This window comes from Phascolarctos cinereus, unplaced genomic scaffold (assembly GCF_003287225.1).
Source record: "Phascolarctos cinereus isolate Bilbo 61053 unplaced genomic scaffold, phaCin_HiC Scaffold_9;HRSCAF=440, whole genome shotgun sequence".
NCBI lineage: Eukaryota > Metazoa > Chordata > Mammalia > Diprotodontia > Phascolarctidae > Phascolarctos > Phascolarctos cinereus.
Window position 1 is genome coordinate 260,602,145 of NW_027556402.1, and position 20,840 is coordinate 260,622,984.

A 20,840-nucleotide genomic window follows, 5' to 3' on the forward strand; every position below is an offset into this window, starting at 1 on the left:
AGCAGTCTAACCTGGTCTTCGTCTAGAACTGTGTTCATGTTTACTTGGGCACGCGTAAACCAAGAGCGTTCATACAGCTTAATGGATCGTAGCAGCCTGAAGGAGTTTATTCCCCCCTGCCCCCTCAGTCAGGAAGCACTGCCAATTTAATGGCAACACTGGTTGGTGCCAAGTCTGTGCCAGGTTGAATAAAATTATTTTTAAAAGCATTTCAAACATTTATTTTAGTATTATCTGCTTAATAGAGTCCATTGGTTTGCTAAAGACAAAATCCAACTGAATTGTTGATTGAAGTTATTTCATAATATCACATTTTCTTAGAAAAACTGCTAATTTATCCCCCCCCCATCCCACCCCTTTCCCAACTCATTTGAAAAATTACTAGCTATGGCAAAGTACGTGAACTTCTTGTCTGTTCCTTCTAATCTTTGAGTTATGGCATGTAGAAAAGGCTGTGGCTTATGTCTAAGCATCATTTAAATCTCAGGAAGCCATTCATGACCCTTTCCTATGGATCATAAAATCCGAGAGCTTGCAGGGACACAGCAATGCAGAAGGGATAGAAGTCCCAGCTTGTGATGCCCCCGTGGCATGGCCCTTACTCAAGGAACAGCTTCCTCATCTGTATGATGCAGAGAGTCATACCTAGGACCATAGGAGAAGCCTGAAAATTACAACCCTGAATGAATATCCCTGCTTATCATTATTCTACAAGGTGATGTCTCTGAGGCCCTGTCCGAGGTTGTCTCAGAGCTTGCAGGGGGCAGTGACTCCCCATCCAGGGGTTTTTCACCTTGGTTCCGCTGCTTCTCCTTCCACAGCTGTTTTCACTGAATTGGAATTAGCTGTAGCCAGGGTTTTTTCTCTGCAGAGAGCAAATAGCATAATGGGGGGAGGGGTTCAGGTTTTAGATTCTGAAATGAAGATACATAAATAACCTCTCACAATAGCTCTTTGATAGTTTTTTTTAATCTCTCCTAGTTGCCAGCTTCGAGGGAAGAGGTACGAGATGACAAGACAACCATAAAATGTGAAATATCCCCCCCCTTCGTCCCCAAGGTCCCTTCGTTTAGACAGAGTCCACAAAGGGGCTCTGCACACCGTGAGCCATGAAGACATCAGGGACATTAGGAAGTAAGTGGCCTGGCTCTTCCTGGGGGACTGTGGTCAGCGTGTGTGTGCCTCCATGCCTCAGCTGGCTGGCACAAAGCCCCCCACCTGCCCAGATTACCTCTCCGCTGACTCAGGATTTTACGACATTAAATCTGTTTGCCTTTTTTTATTATGTGTGACACAGCTGAAAAGAATGCTTGTCTTACACCCTCCTTAGAAGGTTAACTAGGAAGAAATCAGGCTGTTGTTCATAATGGCCTCATGTCTTATCAGAGTGGGCTGCCCCTGCCCCTAGACGTGAGGAAAAGGCAACTTAGGGGAAGCCAGCTTGGATTCTGGCCAGCTGCCCGCCTTGTGCCACTGTCACTCGGTTTGGCTTGTTGAAGCGGATGTTTAGTTTTTGAAAGGTTTTGTTTAGGAGCTGGTCAGTAATGCTGTTTGCACATTATTAGATACATCTCAAACTTTCAAAGGTATCAAGTCAGAGAAGAGTTTTAGAACACGTTTGTTTTGTTTTGTTTTTGAAAAATTTTTGTTGACATGAAATCAGAGTTCTGAACCCATTAGTTTTGTTCTGGAGGCAGTAATTAATGACCAGTCTTCTCATTCCAAAAATAACTGTAAATTCTTCTTACCTTCAAATCCTGTGGGTTTTGCAGACCCCTTTTTAAAAGACGGTTGTGTGGTGCACAAAGACCTGAGTTCAGATCTGGCCTGACACTGTGTGACTCTGGGCAAGTCACTTAACCTCTGCCTCAGTTTTTTCAGCTGCAAGATGGTGATAATAACAAACAAATACTTCCCAAGATTGTTTTGAGGATCTAGTGAGGTCATGTATGTAAAGCTTTTTGTAAACCTTTGAGCAATATGTGAGTGCCAGTGCTTGTCTGGCATTGTTGCCTGACCTTTGATCAGTACAGGGCTATCCAATCAATGGAGAAATGCTTTGAAAGCTACAACAGCACATCTTTGTAGCCCTTGCTGATGTGGGGTCATTCTTATCACAGCTGTTACAGTGTGCTTAATGCTCTTTGCAGGTGAGTCAGCTTCAAATTAAATCTACCTTTTCAAAGAGAGAGCTTAATCACGCTGGAAGTGCATTTGAAAGTTTTGGAAATCCTTTCACTGCTCACATTTTGCATTTCCTAGGTTTTGCTTGTTGGCGTTTGAAATAAATACCACATTTGTTTTATGTAATGGGGCTGGCATTTTTGTTTAAAAATGTGAAGAATAAGGGTTACATATTTAATCTTTCAGTTGCATGATAACATGTTTTAAGGACTAAAAATAGTGTTTATTTCAAGTTCCACAGGTTCACAAGATGGTCAGGTCAGCAACCCTAGCAGCAGTAATAGCAGCCAAGACTCCCTTCATAAAGCACCCAAAAAGAAGGGAATCAAGTCTTCCATCGGTCGCTTGTTTGGGAAGAAAGAAAAGGGCCGGCCTGGACACACTGGCAAAGAGGCCCTGGGGCAAGGTCGGTTATTTTCCAGTAGCGGACGGGACCCTTTTCGGTGGGGAGGGAAAGCGGTTTGCCTTAGTTAATTTTAATTTCTTCAAGTGAGAGTGCTGGGATTTAAAAAAGAAATTTATTTATTTCATTTGATTTTATTAATTTATTTTGATTTATCAGCAATCACTTCCATAAGCTTTTGAGTTTTACATTTTTTCCCCCTCCCGCCTTATCAGAGACAACCATGAAATATATAGAGAACTAAGTCAAATGTATAAGAATACAAGCCATTGATAAATGGTCAAAGGATATGAACAGACAGTTCTCAGATGAAGAAATTAAAACCATCTATAGTCATATGAAAAAATGCTCTAAATCACTGTTGATTAGAGAAATGCAAATCAAAACGACTCTGAGGTACCACATCGCACCTGTCAGATTGGCCAACATGACAAAACAGGAAAATGATAAGTGTTGGAGAAGATGTGGGGAAATTAGAACACTGATGCATTGTTGGTGGAGCTGTGCACTGAGCCAACCATTCTGGAGAGTGCTTGGATTTTTGAAAGTAATTTAAGCACACCATTTATTTTGAACTTAATTTTTAACATCAATTGCTCAGTAACTTAGTAAGAATGACCCAGCTCTGGGTGTGGTCTGACTCACCTCTGGATAGTCAGAAGCTCAGTGAGTCTGGAGTTGGAAGGACTCCCAGAAGTTCTGCTGTTCTTGCATAAAAGCCCCCCCCCCTCGAGAGCTGTCCCAGGGTGTGACTGCGGAGCCTTTAGTGGGGAAGAGGTCCCTCGACCCCACTCGCTTTGAAAGGGCTTCTCAAGCCACCTCCTGCCTTCTGATGGTTTCCATCCAGCGCCCCCAGGCCTGCACGCTCTCCCAAGTCTGGCAGAAGGCATCTGATCGCTTGCTCTTGCACGAGAGTTCAGATCATTCACTTTGAATGTTGGAAATCAGCTGTCAAGTCCATCCTAAGCCTTCCAGGCTTTCTCCAGGCTCCCTGCCCTTCCCCATTCCTTTCAGTGATAGCAGCAAGTAGGGTGGTCTCCTTCTCTGGACATTCGGTGCCCTTCCTCAGATGCCATGCCTGGGTCTGACTTGAGCAGAGAACCGCTGGGCAGCCCCCTGCCCTGGGTGCCTCTGTGCCACGTGACATTCATCCCACACATTGAGCTTTCAGCCCATTGGAACCCCCAGATCCTTTTCAGATGGGCTGCTATCTGGCCACACCTCCCTTGTACTGTACGGTGGAAGTTGGCTTTTGGAATCCATTTTTCTTGGATTTTGCCCATTCCAAGCCTACTAAGATCTTCTTTGCATCCTGACTCCGGCTAACCTGTTAGATATTTCTGCAAGATTTGGCTCATCTGCGTATTTGCTAAGCCCAGACAGATCCCTGCTACCCTCTACTGTAGTGACTTTCCAGAGGGACATCCCCTCATTGATTACTAGTCTTGGGTCTGGTTATTTAACCATTTCTAAATGCACCTTGCCATGCTTTCATTTAGAACTAGAAATCCTTTTAATATGTGTTGGAATGTTGTGAAAACACAAAGTTAATCTCACTAGCTAAGGTTTCTGAGGTCTCTCTCAACTGTGCAGTTTCTTCTGCAGGCCTTAGGAGCCTTTGAGCTTTTCAGACCATCCCTGCGTGGACTGTGTGCTTAAACTACCTGCATTTACATCGTTAGGAGAGTGCTCTCATAGTAGCTTCATTCTTCAGTAAAATCAGTCAAAGCCTACTTGTGTCTAGTCAGTTATTGTGAAGGAGTGTGTGGGTGAGAAAAATTCTTTCCTGAGTAATTGATTTTTATTTACTAAAAAAATACACACTGCCTAGAGAATGATGTTCAAACTCCAGTATTTGATTTTGACGTAACTAACGTTTAAAGTAGCTTCCAAGCTGGAAGCTTCTTGCCCTAGAGAACAGTGGAGGATTTTTGTGAGGTCACTTAGCTGGAAGCCAACAGCGTCCTGGCATGGCCTTGCTGTCAGGGTGTTTGCTCCATATTCCTTGTCATATCTGCCCTTGGGAGTGTTTGCCAGACACCTAGTACCATGGGGCCAGCAGCGTTTTCCTTATTCCTTTTCCCTGGCTAAAGTCTATAAAACCACATTGCTATTCCAAATAATTGATTTTCTTTGTAATTCTAAGTATTTGATTTTATTCAGTTTAAAACATGGTAAGGAGGGGTCCCTAGGCTTTGCCAGACTGCCTGGCCAGGGGATCCATGACCCAGAGGCGGTTAACCTGTTCTAGAAGCGTGCGTGAGCCCAATGGAGATGGGGCAGAAGGGACCGGGCCTCATTAGCATCTTGTGAGCCACTAGGCTGTTTGCATCTGTCTATAAAACTCAGTTGTGAGTGAATTGCTTGGAGAGATCAAGCAAATCACCAACACCCTAAAAGTCAGCGCCTCTCTCTGGTGGTGCTCCCCTAGTGTAGGTGTCCTCCTGCCTCCCTTGCCCCCCACCTCTTCCCCAGAACACCGGCCTGGCAGCTTCGGTGGGCCCAGTATAGAACCTGAACAAGGAAGCTCCTCTTCTGCCCCTTCCCCAGTGCGCACAGGCCAGGAACAGCTGCCAGGATGCTGCTGGTTACCTCCTGGCTAGAAAGAGGTGCCTGGCTCCTGAACAGGGCATTTGTGCAATTGTTGTCTGGTCAGTGCTGCGGGGCCCACGTTTCTAGATCGCCGTCTGCCATTTGCCTCCTCTGGCTCTGACGTCAGTTTGCCTCCGACCAGCTGCAAAGCCTGGTGTGTGCGCCTGGGAGCTGGTGCGGATCTTTATGGGACTGATGTGACTTCTTGTCGATGTCATTGCCATGCTGTTTTATGGTGATCAACTCTTGGGTCTTTTTCCTTTGTAGCTGGTGTGACAGACATGGAGAGCTCCTCTCAAGATGCCTTAGGAATGAACAAATTGGGAGGCCAGGCTGAGAAGAACCGAAAACTACAGAAAAAGTGAGTTCTTTGTCAGCGTTTTTCTGCTCCGCCGACTTCTTTCAGAGGCAGGACTCGCTTTGATGAATCTATTTGTCGATTGCGCTGTTTGATGCTTCGTCCGTTTTCTTCTCTCCTCCTGAGAAAGAGTAACTGGCACGGACTCTTTAGTGAGCCACACTCTGGAATTCTGACTTCTGTCTGCAGCAGATCTTCAACATAAAAACCAGCTTGGGGAAGTAGTCACCTCAAAATAGAAATCCTCCACAATTGTGGAGCATGGCCCTTTGGGCTCCATCTTGGAGAACCAGGGAATCTAGGCACTGGGAATGACTTAGGAGAGCCTCCCCCCCGACCCAGACCCACAGAAGACTCCTCCCCGCCCCCATGCACCCAGGAAGCCAGCATCTGGCCGTTCTGAGGGCAGCCTCTTCCATGCTGGGATTGTTCAGATAATCAGGGTGGTTTTCTTGAGGCGGCCTCTCTGTGTGCTTCCCCCCAAACCCTTCAGTTACTGCTCAGTCAGCTCAGCCTGCAGGCCATAGTCCACCTTAGTGAACACAAGTCAGTGAGCACTGTCTTGTGTGCGAGAAACAGACTGAATGTTGGGGATATAAAGAAAGGCTTAAAAAAGGACAGCCCTTGCTGTCATGGAGCTCACGTTGTGATAGGGATGATGGACAGATACCTTTGAACAGATAAGATGGGTGTGTGTGTGTGTGTTTGGATACAGCACATGAGAGGTCATCTCAGGGAAGGTGTGCTTGTGTGATGGGGCCCTGGGAGGGGCTTCTTGGAGAAGGTGGAATGTTAGCAGAGACAGTGCAGTGTCACCCTGTCTCCTCCCTGTTGTACTGATTAAGTGAATTTACTTGGCGATCTCAAGTATGAGGTGTCCTGTGTGTCCCACCTAAATTTCATCGCCTTAGATGCATTCCAGCATTTCTGCTTGACTTTGCTCAGTTTCCACCTTTTAGCTTTGACTCGGTCACTTCATCCTGTCCTGATCTTGTTTAGCTTTTGACTCTTTTCTAGTGTGTGTGAAGTGTCCCTCTAGCCTTGTGTCCTGTGTTAAGTGGAGAAGCCTGCTTTTTATGTCTGACTGGAGGTGATAAATGGCCCGGAGCCAAGCAGAGAACCTTGGGGCACTCTAGGAGAGGCACAGGGGGGCGGAACTTCTGGATCCTTAGGAGCATGGAGGGCTTCTTTCTGGCCTGTCATTCCTCAAATTGTGAATCCGCTGGACTCAGGCATCATCATGCCTCCGTCTTACCATGCTTTCTACAAAAATTTGAGAAATTTTATCATAGGCCATTCCAACAGTATTTCCCTGGTCTGCTACTCAGATCACCCTCTCAGAGACAGGAAATGTGTAGCCTGATGCCGCCTGTTGTTAATGAAGCCATGTGCTTAGTGATCAGCCTCTGCTCTTCTCCGTTGGCCACTAGTCATCCCTATTCAAATATGCTCCAGCGTTTGCCAGCAACGAGGTCAAGCTTCATTTCCCATAGTTTGCAGGCTCTTTTCTGTTTGGGGAAACTGAGGTATTTTGCTGTCTTCTCCCATTCTGTGGTCAGCAGTCTCTTTTCCTCTTCAAGGCCAGTCCTCCTCTTGTTCCATATCATCATTCCTTCATCTAGCTTCAGGAAGGAAAGGAAAGGGAGGAGGGGAGGGAGAGATTGGGCTGCCTTGTCATGGTCATATCTTTCTGTGCGTCTAATGGGTGACCAAAACACACCTCGAATTTGTACACAGTTTGTGTACTGTGTGTACTTGGATTTAGGCAGCTGGGTGGTTCAGTGGGTAGAATGCTGGGCCTAGAATCAGGGAGACCTGAATTCAAATCCAGGCTCAGACACTTCATAGCTGGAGGAGGAAATGGCAAACCACTTCATTATCTTTGCCAAGAAAACCCCAGATGGGGCCGTGAAGAGTCAGACGTGACGGGGAAATGACTGAACATCAACACGCTCCCATTTGATTAATGAATACACGGGTCTAGGGTTCGATGGAGCCTCAGGCGAGGTGGGAGACTTCTTAATGACATTCCTCTTCCACATTTCCAGCCCTTTGGCTTAAGGTGACATATTTTATAAAACTTGTTTTTCATTTTATACATTTAGACAGGGGAAATGGAACATGAAAGAATCTTAGGAATAATGGGAACTGTTTCAGTTGTGCAGTTTACCTTGGTTTTAATTAAAGTCATGTTCTCCGCGTCCTGATTTTCTGTCGTGCATGGTTTGTTGGTATGAAAGTGGGGCTTAGAACTGGCTAGAGTCACTGACATTAAAAGTCCAATGACAGTAACAGGATCTACTCATCCTTGAGTAACAGAGAACAGTCTGGGATGTTTAGTGGAAAGGCTCACCCAGTGTCTGTGGGGAGGGAGCACTGAATCTTTCCTCCATCTTTTCTCCTTTATCTTTGACCTCTTTAAATACCAATGTGGAAAAGTTAAAAATAGATAAGCTTGGTGGGGCCGAGGAGACTGATAAACTGGAAGATAAAATTGAGCCTCCTTCTGAAACAGAAGAGGTGCTTTGTCATCTAAGAGATAACCTGCTCACCTCAGAATGGAAAAGAAGATTGAAAGCCTATGGGCCCAGGGGTGTGTCTTTTAATTATGATAATCAGTGAGTCAGAGAGTGCTGAGAAAACGGAGGGGCCACACAGAGAGCATTTAATACAAAGCCTTCTGACTTAATAAAAATCACGAACCTATAGCCTGTGAACAGAACCATTTCTGGTGATATCTGAAAGCCCCAGACATGAGCAGTATTGGGGTTGGTTGTCTGCAGATCTATTTCTGTGGCCACTGGGAAATCCTGACCCCAAGGGAAAATGAATGATTCTAGATCTGTTTGCATCCAGTCCTCTGCTTCCTCCCATCCCATGGCATTTCTTCCTTACGTTAATATTCCATGAATCCTCCAAAAGTTGCCCTGACTGCTTCTGAGCTTTGTTCTATGGTTTCGGTTGCCTCCAGCAGTTCTTCACTGTGGGTAAGGGGTATTGGGGGGGATTAGGGGAGGAGAGAAAGAGAGAGGGATGGAGAAAGGCCCATCAACTTCCTCTTCCTATCCCTAGGGCCACCCACAAAGTGTAAATGAGGTGCGCGTGGGAAAGGTTTTCCTACCTCTGTGTTAGATACTGCAGCAGCAGCATAACCTTCATTTCTCCTGGTGTGTAATTTCTAAGTCCTTCTCAGGAGATTATAAATGTCTACAAATGAGAAAGAAATTTATCTTTGAAGATGATTGATCCATCAAATAGAAAATAAATTGTGAAGAGTCTAAAATTCGGTTAAAGATAGAAGTGCAGACCTGGTGGAGAATGACTGAAAGGAGTCTTGCTTTACTGGGTCATGCCAGTGGGAGAATCTGTCTTGATGGCATCTGCACCCCAGCGGCACCCTTTGGCTACCTATTCCTCCATTCATTTGTTTGGCAGGAATAGGTACTTTCCTGACCAGGGCTTTTGGGGGGATAGGTGGCCTCAGTCTTCATATAGATATCAAATAAAGTATTAGAGTATTTTGATTAGCTTTGATGTAACAATATATATTTCTGTCAAAGTGAATGAGAATTTCTAGAGAAATGATCCCCAAAGTCAGGGCTAGAGCATGGCTCTGAACTCCAAGGGGTATTTGTTCAGCCATACCCAGAGCTAGGAGATGGCCTGACTCCTGGCTTCCCTGTAGCCCCTCCTCAGCATGGCCACCTCTGTCCTTTCACACATTATTTCCCAACACCCCCCTACTCTGCTTCCTCCACCCTTTTTGCGAACTCCCAGCCTCTGCTGCACAACAGGCTCTTAGAATCTCACCTTGACCACCACACAGGCTGCCACGGGTACCACTGTGATGACCCACGCCCCCTGTCCCTACCTTCAGGAGCCCCCTAGAATTCCCCTGTGGATATGGCAGCTGTCGCCTGGAGTTCTGGGAGCCAATGACCAGGGAACAAGACAGTGCCAGCACCTTCAACCATTCTGCAGCCTGTGGAAGGCTTGGGAGCTGTCCCACGGATGTCATTCCATTTTCTTTACCACTCATGAACCTTGCCCAGTGTCTGTCAAGGATGCCGTCATCATCCTTATCATCCTCATCCTCATCTCTGCAGCCCCTCAGGTTCTGATCCTCAGCTGTTTGCTTTCACTTGTCCAACAAATCCAAATGGCTGAGGTGTCTGGCTTCCATTTCTATTCTTTTTTTTTTTTAATTTTTTAGGATCATGGCTTTTTATTTATCTATTTTTTTCACTTTTTAAAAATTGATTTATTTTACTTTATCAACCATCACTTCCACAAGCTTTTGAGTTTTAAATTTTTCTCCACCTTCCTCCCCACCTCCCTCCCCAAGACAGTTCACAATCTGATATAGGCTATACATATACATTCCTATTAAACATATTTCCACATTAGTGATGCTGTAAGGAAGAATTAGAACCAATAGGAGGAACCACCAGAAAGAGGAAACAAAGCACAACAGAAGAAAAAAAAATAGCAAATAGTATATCACTGCTTGGGCTGGTAGGATCATCCAAGTTCATTCCTTCCTGTCCTATAGGACTGACCCCTTTGAGCCTCTGAAAGCCAAAGTGCCCACCCAGAGTCTGGGGAGTCGCTGAGCTGTGGCCCCAATGCTCTCACACTTCAGTAAATGTCTGTGTCCTCTAGTGCAGTTGTGGGACTTTTTCACTGAACTTGGCCAAGGACTAGAAGTAATGAGACTGGATGGTCAAACCTGTCCCCAGCTCCTTTCCAGAAGAAATCCGAACAAACAAAAATAGCCTCTTCTCCCTGCCTCTCCCTCACACCCTTGGTTTTCCTGCTCTCTTCCTGCTGACAGCCAGCACAATGATCTTAGTTAACTTGCCAGTTAGTGATTACTTTTCAGGCAGTGTTCAGTAAGTCATCACCCCACTCTAGAGTTTTCTCTGCCTGTTAGGTCTCTCCCAGTGGAAATTCGTAGAAATTATTTTAAAAGCTAAAATCTACTTGAAATTGTAAATGAAATTGTAGAAATTTACCACTTTGTATTTTTTTTTAACATATCCCAGCACCTCCCACGTTAAAATACTTGTTGTTTGATTCATTGGTTATTTAAAACCTAAAATCTTTGTCTCTTGGAATGTCATGTGGAAAATGCTTCCTCTAAATTTGTGTTTTATTCCACCCATTTATACTTTTTATACTATCCATTATAGGCTGGAAAGTATCAGTGCAATTTTTCATCTAATTTTTTATGAAAAAAAGCAAATATATTTTTAGCACAAATTTTTTTTTAGTGATTATTACACCAGTCGTCTAACCAAAACGCCCTGAAACTTCATGTGACCAAGAAAAAGATAGAAGTGAGGCTGCCTAACCCAGTTTTTGCCTCTCTCCTATAAAAGGAAACAAGGTGTGTTTCCTTAGCAGATCTCTTGGATGGAGAAATTCTATGTGGGATTTTTCTGAAACTGAAGGGTCAATTGGCAAAAAGTTTCACATGATTCTCTATTAGGAGAGATGTTTCAGAACTAGAATTTAGAGATTGTTTGCTATGAACCACTTAATAAATTACATCAGAGCTGTGAGTGAAGTGATAAATGCCTGCTGGCTTGGTATCTTGGAGCACTTGAAATCCAGTGTCTGCTTCGGAATGTACCTACGAGTTCCCAGCAGAGTTAAAAAGCTCAGATATGATACAGAGGTTAGTCCAGATGTGCTGCTGCGGTGTATCATCATTAGGCAAAACGGGGTAGGAAAAGCTCCGCCCCCTTCCCTGTTGTGTCGTGGGAGCCCCCCCAACAGCATACCACCGAAGGTGGACAGGGAGACGGGAAGGCCGGGCCCTTCACCTGGATGCTCATGACGTGTTTTTGGAGTGAGTGAAATTGTTCTGAGCGACAGAAAGTGCAGACTTCACAAAGCTGGGCTAATTGGGACATCTCAAAGGACAGGTCTTGTCACTTCCTGAGAACTGTCGCACTGTTGAATCTGATTCGGGTAGGAGGATGATGAGGGGAGGAAAACCTCGGAGGGCTCTGTCAGTCTGCCGGACGTTCTCAGGCAGCTCTCGGCCTCCTAGGGTTGGTGGCAGCTCATTGTGCGTCTTTTCGGGACCCAGCTTCACTCCTGAGCGGTTGGGTGAGTGCTACGGGAGAGGGGGAATGAATGAATGAGTGAAGTCTGGTTCCAGGCTGCTGACTTCTGACAGGAGCCCTCCGTCAATGTGACATCGACTTTATCTCGACCGCTTTCTATGCTGGGTTCATAATGGGGATTTTCCTTTTCTGTTTCTCCCTGGGCCTCTAGTGTGAAATCAGGGTAAGTCTTCTGATAGGTTTTGTGTTTTGGATTTGGTGTCCTCTGTGCTCTGTTCTGCTTTTTAAGTACCAAAAAAAACCTCTTGTTTATATTTACCAAGGAAATAGTTCCGGTCTTAGCATGGAATCTACACTTAAAATGACTCCACTCCCAGTGATACTTCCATGGCAATGGAGTGTGTCATGTCTTTTTTTAACAGCATGTTGTGTATTTGTGATGTGTATGTTCATTTTAAAATACATGCAAATCATAAAAACTATCTTTTTGTGGTGGAACTTCTAAACTGTGTTTTAAGACAAAGCAAACTGCCCCCTTATCTCCTCTCCGGTTCTCCTCTTATCCCTCATGGTTTGGAGGTAGTCTTGGGTGTTTGAAGGCCCTGCCGGTGGAATCTCCGTGCAGCCTTTGGTGGGGGGGCCGGCAGGGCCTCTGCGCCTGCCGAGGTGGGGTAGGGATGGAGGGTGAGGCTCTCCTTAATAGCAGGAACTAATGAGAGAGGGTGGACTGCAGGAATTGCTGATTTATGACAAATTGACTGAGATGGCTTTTGATTTTTTAATTGATGTGTCTTATCAAATAAAAAATTTACCATAGTTAACTTCCCAATTTAAATGGTTTCGTGGTAGTCTTCCATGACATTAATACCCCCCCCCCCATCAGTCACACACGTATGTTGGTCATGCTTGGCAGCTCCATGTGATGACGTCATAAAAGTCTGGGAAGAAACACGCTCGGCTCTCCTCTCTTAAGAGATGATGGAGCATCTTCTCCTTGTGATTGCTTACAGGGAAGGGGGGAAGGGAAAAGAAACAAGCATTTATTAAGCACCTACTGTGTGCCAGGTCTTGTGTTAAGCACTGTACAAATATTGTCTCATTTGATTCTCACAACAACCCTGGGAGGTAGGGATTGTAATTCCTCGTTTTACAGATGAGGAAACTGAGGCAGACAGAGGTCAAATGACTTGTCCAGGATGACTCAACTAGCCAGTGTCTAAGGTCAGATTTGAACTCAGGTCTTCCTGACTCTACATCTGCCACTCTGTGCACTGTGGTACCTCTTAGCTGCATGTTTGTATTCATTTATTCTTTGGGATTTTAGAGTCTGAATCATTAGCTAGGTGTCAAGGGTAAACCAACGAACCTGTAAACAGAGATCCTGAAGGCCTTTAATCCCAACCTCCTCCCTGAACTTCTGGCTTATGTTTTCCCCTTCAGTTTATGGTGTCTTTTGTTTAAGAGGCTCCCAGATCACTCTGAGCCAGACCTGGACAACACACACAGCCCACAGCAGTATGTTGTGCAGGCCTGTTTTATATCCTCTGCATTTTTTGCAGGCTGCCCGAAATCCTTTCATGGGCTGAATGTTGTGCAGACCTGCTCTAAGCACTACACGTACAGGTCTTTTACATTTAAAATGTCGTTTGTTTTTAATTTTATTTATCTTGAACTTAACAGCAATTAAAAAGAGCATTTTCCTATATCAAATAGAACAGAAAAAGCTACATGTGTGGAATGAACTATCCCTGTTATGGACAGTCAGCGCTTCTTTTTAAGGGTAGGATAGACTCCACATAGAACTTTCCAAGGTGTCCTGCCTTCAGGTTCTCCCTCTGCTCTCTTAAGTGAAGTTTGAAAAATCCTTTTGGCAGCCCTCGCCCTCACCTCCCTTCTTCCCATCAGCCCCCCAATGAAAAGAAAGACAAATCTGTATGGTCCACGTTAGCAAATGTCTGAAAACGTCTCCCCTTCTCTCCCTGGCTTTCCCTTTTCCCTCTTTTCACGAATCAAGCCACTTTCGGACCTGCATGATCATGCCCACCCTTCTTAAGTCTTCCAAAGTTTGGGGTTTTCTTTTTCTTTAGGATGTTTTTGTTATTGTGTATATTGTTCTCCTGGTTCCACTTATATTACTAGATAATCAGTTAAGGTTTCTCCAGGTTTCCCTGACACTTCTTTTTCATCATTTCCAATGGCTCAGTAATATTCCATTAATTCATTTAGCACAGTTCATCGTTTTCCCAGTTTGACAGACCCTTTCCTGGTTCCCAGTTCTTTTGCATAGTGAAAGGAGCTGCTGTCACACCATTTTTGTTCTTTGGTTCCTTTTATCTCTCTCTTTTTTACTCTGTTTGGGCTACAGACCTGGTAGGAGCATCTCTGAGTCATGTAGTAGTTTTGGAGGCGCATTTCCAAGTTGATTTCCAGGATGGCTGTTTCCAAGACTCACAGCTCTACCAGCCGTGCATTGTTGCCTCCCATCCACTCTTTTTTGACCATTTGGGCCAATCTGATGGGTGTGAGGTAGAACCACAGAGTTGTTTTAATTTGTATTTCTTTAATTATTAGTGGTTTGGAGCATTTTTATGTATCTTTTTTGTTTGTTTAGTATTTCATTTTCCCCAATTACATGTAAACTTTGAGTTCCAAATTCTCCCCCTCCTTCCACACCCCTCTCAATGAGAAGGCAGGCAGTTTGATATAGGTTATACATGTGTAGTCATGCAAAACTTATTTCCATATTCATCATGTTGTGAAAGAAAACAGACATAAAAAAAAACTCGAGACAAATAAGGAGTCAGAAAAACAGAATGGATAGCATTTTTCATCATAAGTCCTTCGGAGTTGTCTTGGATCATTGTATTACTGAGAATACCAAAGACATTCATGGCTGTCCATCTTAAAATATTGCTGTTACTTTGTACACAGTAGATGTCACTTTGCATCAGCTTCTGTGAATCATTCCAGGTTTTTCTGAGAGCATCCTGCTCATCATTTCTTATGGTGCGGTAATATTCCATCAGTCACATACTACAACTTGTTCAGCTATTTCTCAGTTGATGGGCATTCCCTTCAATTTCCAATTCTTTGGCACCAGTAAAGAGCTACTGTAAATATTTTTGTACATATAGGTCCTTTCCCTTTGTTTTTTTTAATCTCCTTTTGGATACAGACCTAGTAGTGATATTGCTAGGTCAAAGGGTATGTGTGGTTTTATAGCCTTTTGGACATAGTTGTAAATAGCTCTACAGAATGGTTGAATCAGGCCACAACTCTACCAACAGTGTGTTAATGTCTCATTTTTCCCACATCCCCTCCAACATTTGTCCCTTTCTTTTTCTTTCCAATTCCACTTTAATAGATGTTAGGTAGTACTTCTGAATTGTTTTAATTTGCATTTCTCCAATCAGTGATTTTAGAGTATTTTTTTGTATGGTTATAGATAGTTTTGATTACCTCATCTGAAAACTGATCATGTCTTTTGATCATTTATCGATTGGGGAATGGCTCTTATTTTTATAAATTTGACTCAGCCCACTATATGTTTGAGAAATGAGGCCTTTATCAGAGAAACTTGCTTCTAAATTTTTTTCACAGTTATGATTCCTAACTACATTTCCCTCCATCTTATTTCCCCCTCCGTTGGTTCTATTCTGTCTTTCCTTTCACCCTGTCCCTCCTCAGAAGTGCTTTGCTTCTGACTACCGTCTCTACCAATGTTTTCCCTTCTATCAGTACCACCGGCACGCCTCACCCTGCCCCCAACTTCTCCAATCCCCTTCCCCTCCTACTTTCCTGTAGGGTAAGAAGGATTTCTATACCCAATTGAGTGTGTATGTTATTCCCTCTTTGAACCAATTCGAATGAGAATAAGGTTAACTCGCTCCCTTTTACCACCTCCATCTTCCCCTCCACTGTAAAAGCTTTTTCTTGCCTTTTTTATGTGAGATAATTTGCCCCATTCTACCTTTTCCCTTTCTCCCAGTGCATTCCTCTCTCACCCTTTGATTTTTTTTTTTAGATATCATTCCTTCATATTCAACTCACACTTGTGTCCTCTGTCTCTATATACTTCTTCTAACTGCTCTAATAATGAGAAAGTTCTTATGAGTTATAAATATCTTCCCATGTAGGAATGTAAACAGTTTTAACATTATTATGTCCCTTATGATTTCTCTTTGCTGTTTTCCTTTTTATGCTTCTCTTGAATCTTGTACTTGAAAGTCAGTTTTTCTATTCAGCTTTGGTCTTTTCATCAAGAATGCTTGAAAGGCCTCTATTTCATTGAATGTCTCCTTTATCCCATGAATGATTATACTCAGGTTTGCTGGGTAGGTGATTCTTGGTTTTAATCCTATTTCCTTTGACCTCTGGAATGTCATATTCCAAGCCCTAAGATTCTGTAATGTAGAAGCTGCTAAATCTTGTGTTAGCCTGACTATGGCTCCATGATAATTGAATTGGTTCTTTCTGGTTGCTTGCAGTATTTTCTCCTTGACCTGGGAACTCTGGAATTTGGCTATAATATTCCTGGGAGTTTTAATTTGGAAATCTGTTTCAGGAGGTGATTGATGGATTCTTATCCTCTGATTCTAGAACATCAGGACAGTTTTCCTTGATCATTTCTTGAAAGATGATGTCTAGGCTCTTTTTTTGATCGTGGCTTTCAGGTCGCACAATAATTTTTAAATTTTCTCTCCTGGATCTTTTTTCCTGGTCAGTTGTTTTTCCAGTGAGATCTTTCACACTGTCTTCTATTTTTTCATTCTTTTGGTTTTGTTTTATTGTTTCTTGATTTGTCATAAAGTCATTTGCTCAATTCTCATATTTAAAGAATTATTTTCTTCAGTGAGCTTTTGTACTTTTCCATTTTTCAGTGCATTCTTCTCACTGGCTTTTTTGTATGTCTTTTTACCACTTGGCCTATTCTGTTATTTAAGATATTAAGGCGTAATTTTTTGTATCCTTTTCCAAGCTGTTGACTCTTTCTTCATGATTTTCTTGAATCAATCTCATTTCTCTTCCCAATTTTTCTTCTACTTTTCTAACTTGATTTTCAAAATCCTTTTTGAACCTTCCCTGGCCTGAGACCAATTCATATTTTTCTTGGAAGCTTTGGATGTAAGAGCTTTGAGTTTTTTATCTTCTTCTGAGTGTATATTTTCATCTTCCTTGTCACCAGAGTTAACTTCCTATGATCTGAATTTTTTTTTCTGTTGTTTGTTCATTTTTTCCAGTCTATTTCTTGACTTTTAACTCTGCTAAGGTGGGTCTCTGCTTCCAGAGAGGAGGTTGCACTGTTCCAAGCTTCAGGGGTTTTGTGTACCTGTTTTCAGGGGTACTTTTCGGAACCTGTAAGTTTTCAATTCTTCCAAGGTGGTATGATGTAAGGAGAGGTGTGTTTACTACTCTCCTGGCCTGTGCTCTGGTCTGTGATTGACCACAAGCACTCTTTTCTGCCCTGGAACTGTGAGGAGTGTTCCTGCTTCACTGTGGCTGCAAGCTCTGGTGTGCTGGGGCTCCTCCTCGCCCTAGGACTGCCACCCAGGACTACAACCTGGATTCGAGTATGAGCAAAGCAACGGAGTCCTGCTCCTAGTGCCAGCAAAGACACCCCTGTAATCTCCTTCTGGCCAGTTGTTTGACCCCCTTACCGGCTGTAAGCTGAGAGCTCTGGAAGCAGCAGCTGCTGATGCAGCGGCTGCCCAGGCCTGCTCCAGGGACCAAGTTTCCTCGGGCCAGGCCATGCTGGCAAGGCCTGGGCTGGACTGTGCTGCACTCTTACCCACGTGACATTCTTCGTGCTGACCTTCTAGGTTGTCTTTGGCTGGCAAATGATTTCACCCTGTCCTTTTGTTGGTTCTGCTGCTCCAGGAATTGTTTTATGGCATTATATTGAGGTATCCAGAGGGGTTTGGGGGAGAGCTCAGGCGAGTCACTGCCTTTTTCCCGCCATCTTGGCTTCACTCTCATGTGTCTTTTTTTTCCTTTTTTTTTTGCATGGGGGGGTTGGGGGAGGGGTGTGGGGTGAGGCAATTGAGGTTAATTGACTTGCCCAGAGTCATGCAGCTAATGAGTGTCATATGTCTTGGATTGGATTTGAACTCAAGTCCTCCTGGCTCCAGGGCCAGTGCTCTATCCACTATGCCACCTAGCTGCCCCCACTTCATGTCTCTTAAGAAATCGTTTTCTTCATTTTTGAGCTACCTATTCATAACCTTTGACCATTTATCTTTTGGGGATGTTTTAAAATTATTAGTAATTTTTTCATTTTCAGTTTACAAATAAGAGAGAACTCTAGAAGTAGGATAAGAGGATGCCAGGATTTCTGTTATGCAGCTTTGTAATACCTACCAAATTCTGTCAGTGTGGCCCAGAGTCCTACATTGGTCATATTGCTGATGTGTGGAATTAGTCAAGAGGAATAAGTGTAATTTATACAGAGACGGTGTTAGCAGGCGTTTGGTAAATGCCTTTCTGACATTTCACAGACGTGCAGCTTCTTATTTTGTTCTGATTTCCCAGGCATGAACTGCTGGAGGAAGCACGAAGACAAGGCCTTCCTTTTGCCCAGTGGGATGGGCCAACCGTGGTTGTGTGGCTCGAGGTAATGATGTGGAGGAAAACTCTGGAAAGAGGCTTTTCTTCAATGCTAGTAGTACATTTTTTTTAATTTAATTTAATTTTTAAAAATTAATTAATTTTGATTTATCAACCATCACTTCCATAAGCTTTTGAGTTTTAAATTTTTCTCTCCCTCCCTCCCCATCTCCCTTCCCAAGGTGGTGAGCAATCTGATATAGGCTCTACATATACATTCCTATTAGACATATTTTCACATTAGTGATGTTGTGAAAATTAGAACCAATAGGAAGAACCACCAGAAACAGGAAACAAAACACAACAGAAGAAAAAAAAATATATCAAATAGTATGCTTTGATCTGCTTTTAAACTCCATAGTTCTTTCTTTGGATGTAAATAGCATTTTCCATCATAAGGCATTTGGAAATGTCTTAGATCCTTGTATTGCTGAAAAGGGTTAAGTCTATTAATATTAGTCATCTCCCAACATGGCTGTTACTGTGTACAACGTTCTCCTGGTTCTGTTCACTTCCCTCAGCATCAGTCCATACAAGTCTTTCCAGGTTTTTCTGAAGTCTGCCTATTCATCATTTCTTATAGTATAATAATATTCCATTACATTCATATACCACAACTTGTTCAGCCACTCCTCAGTGGATGGGCATCCTCTCAATTTCCAATTCTTTGCCACCACAAAAAGGGCTGCTATAAATATTTTTGTACATGTTGGTCCTTTTCCCATTTGTATGATCTCTTTGGCATACAGACCTAGGAGAGCTATTGCTGGGTCAAAGGGCATGCATATTTTTATAGCCTTTTGGGCATGGTTCCAAATTGCTCTCCAGAATGGTTGGATCAGTGCACAACTCCACCAACAATGCATTAGCATTCCAATTTTCCCACATCTTCTCCAACATTTATCATTTTCCTGTTTTGTCATGTTGGCCAATCTGATAGGTGTGATGTGGTACCTCAGAGTTGTTTTGATTTGCATTTCTCTAATCAGTCATGATTTAGAGCATTTTTTCCATATGACTAATAGATAGCTTTAATGTCTTCATCTGAGAACTGCCTGTTCATATCCTTTGGCTCTAGTAGTACATTTCATTGTATCTAAATCCATACTGTGGACTGGGGATGATACTCAGTTTTGCTGTTTTTTTTCCCAGCTGTGGGTCGGGATGCCTGCGTGGTACGTGGCTGCTTGCCGAGCCAATGTGAAGAGTGGGGCCATCATGTCTGCCCTGTCTGATACTGAAATACAGCGTGAGATTGGAATCAGCAATCCTCTGCACAGGCTAAAGCTGAGGCTGGCCATCCAAGAAATCATGTCCTTGACGAGTCCGTCTGCCCCGCCCACGTCCAGAACGGTGAGCGATCGGGAGTCTGAGAGAAGCTTGCTAAAGTCACCTGTCCCTTCCCATTCTCATCCTTACAGATTCAGAATCTTAGCAACAGCCGAATAGGGCTGGCGATGATTGACAAGAAGGGCACAGTTTGTGTCTTGTTTGTCCTCGTAGGGTCTTGGTAAGTGACTTTGTAGAAAGGTCTGCGCATAGAACTTGGGCAGAATAGCATTCTGATGACCTAAAAAAGTTGGGAATAATCTTCAGGACAGAACATGCTTCTTACCAAAATTTAGTAAAAGTCTCTGGAAACTGCCCTTGAGGAGGGAAAAGGAGAAATTTGATGACATACATATATATATGTATATATGTGTGTTCTTCCTAACTTGATTCATTTTGCCTTCACTAATTAGAATTTGAGATCAGTCAGGTAGAATTGACTGAAGTTTAATGAAGCTCGTATGAAAAAAGACTGTTTGCTAATCAAGTATTGTAAGTAAGATCATAGAGTTCACACTTGTACAGTCTGGTGGCATAGCCAGTGAACACGAGATTTTGAGGTCACATTTATCCGCACAATGAAACAGGTGCCTAAAAATTTCAGACTGGTCTTCACTTCCTCTTCCCTTCTGCTCTACGTCCAAAGTAGTGGTTTAGTTCATCATATGCAGCCCATCAGATCTCTAATAGTAGGAAGACTGCTCTCAGTTTATTCAGTCTGTCTGCAGTATCCAGGTTTTGGCTATTGATCAGGAAGCGCAATCCCACGGGCAGAGACTCTTAAGTATTGACCATTTGAAGCTTGATCACTTCTCCCAAGAGACATTCCTTTGGCTTATAGTCAGCCAGAATAAAGTTGCCTCGTTTCAAAAAATGTTCAGAGAATGAGCACACCTGTTTTAAACATATTAATTTTTTTTCCCCAAGGACAGAATCATGATCTTATTCTTAAAAGGAAATGATCATAATAGTACACAATGATGTGTCTTTTTATATTCAGATAATAGCTTAATCCTTATTTGAACTTTTTTTTGGGGGGAGGGGCTAGGCGGTGGGGTTAAGTGACTTGCCCAGGGTCACACAGCTAGTAAGTGTTATGTGTCTGAGGCTGGATTTGAACTCAGGCCCTCCTGAATCCAGGGCCAGGGCTCTATCCACTGCACCACCTAGCTGCCCCCTTGAACTTTTTTTTTTAAAGAAAAATACTTTTATTTTATTTACCTGTTATTCTTTGAGATGCCTTTTAAAAAAACTGCAGATTTTTAGAAGTTAGCTAGCTTTCATATTAAGATGCCTC

General features: G+C 43.3%; 1 protein-coding gene across 1 annotated transcript in view; it reads left to right on the forward strand.

Moving 5' to 3' along the window:
- The window catches only part of PPFIA1 (PPFI scaffold protein A1), a 101,801-nt gene that overhangs the window by 67,712 nt on the left and 13,249 nt on the right, over positions 1-20,840 (forward strand). Inside the window, 6 exon segments of the mRNA XM_078148589.1 lie at positions 982-1,041; positions 1,043-1,134; positions 2,418-2,590; positions 5,447-5,540; positions 18,140-18,221; positions 19,367-19,567. Of these exon segments, the coding sequence (XP_078004715.1) occupies positions 982-1,041; positions 1,043-1,134; positions 2,418-2,590; positions 5,447-5,540; positions 18,140-18,221; positions 19,367-19,567 (702 nt within the window).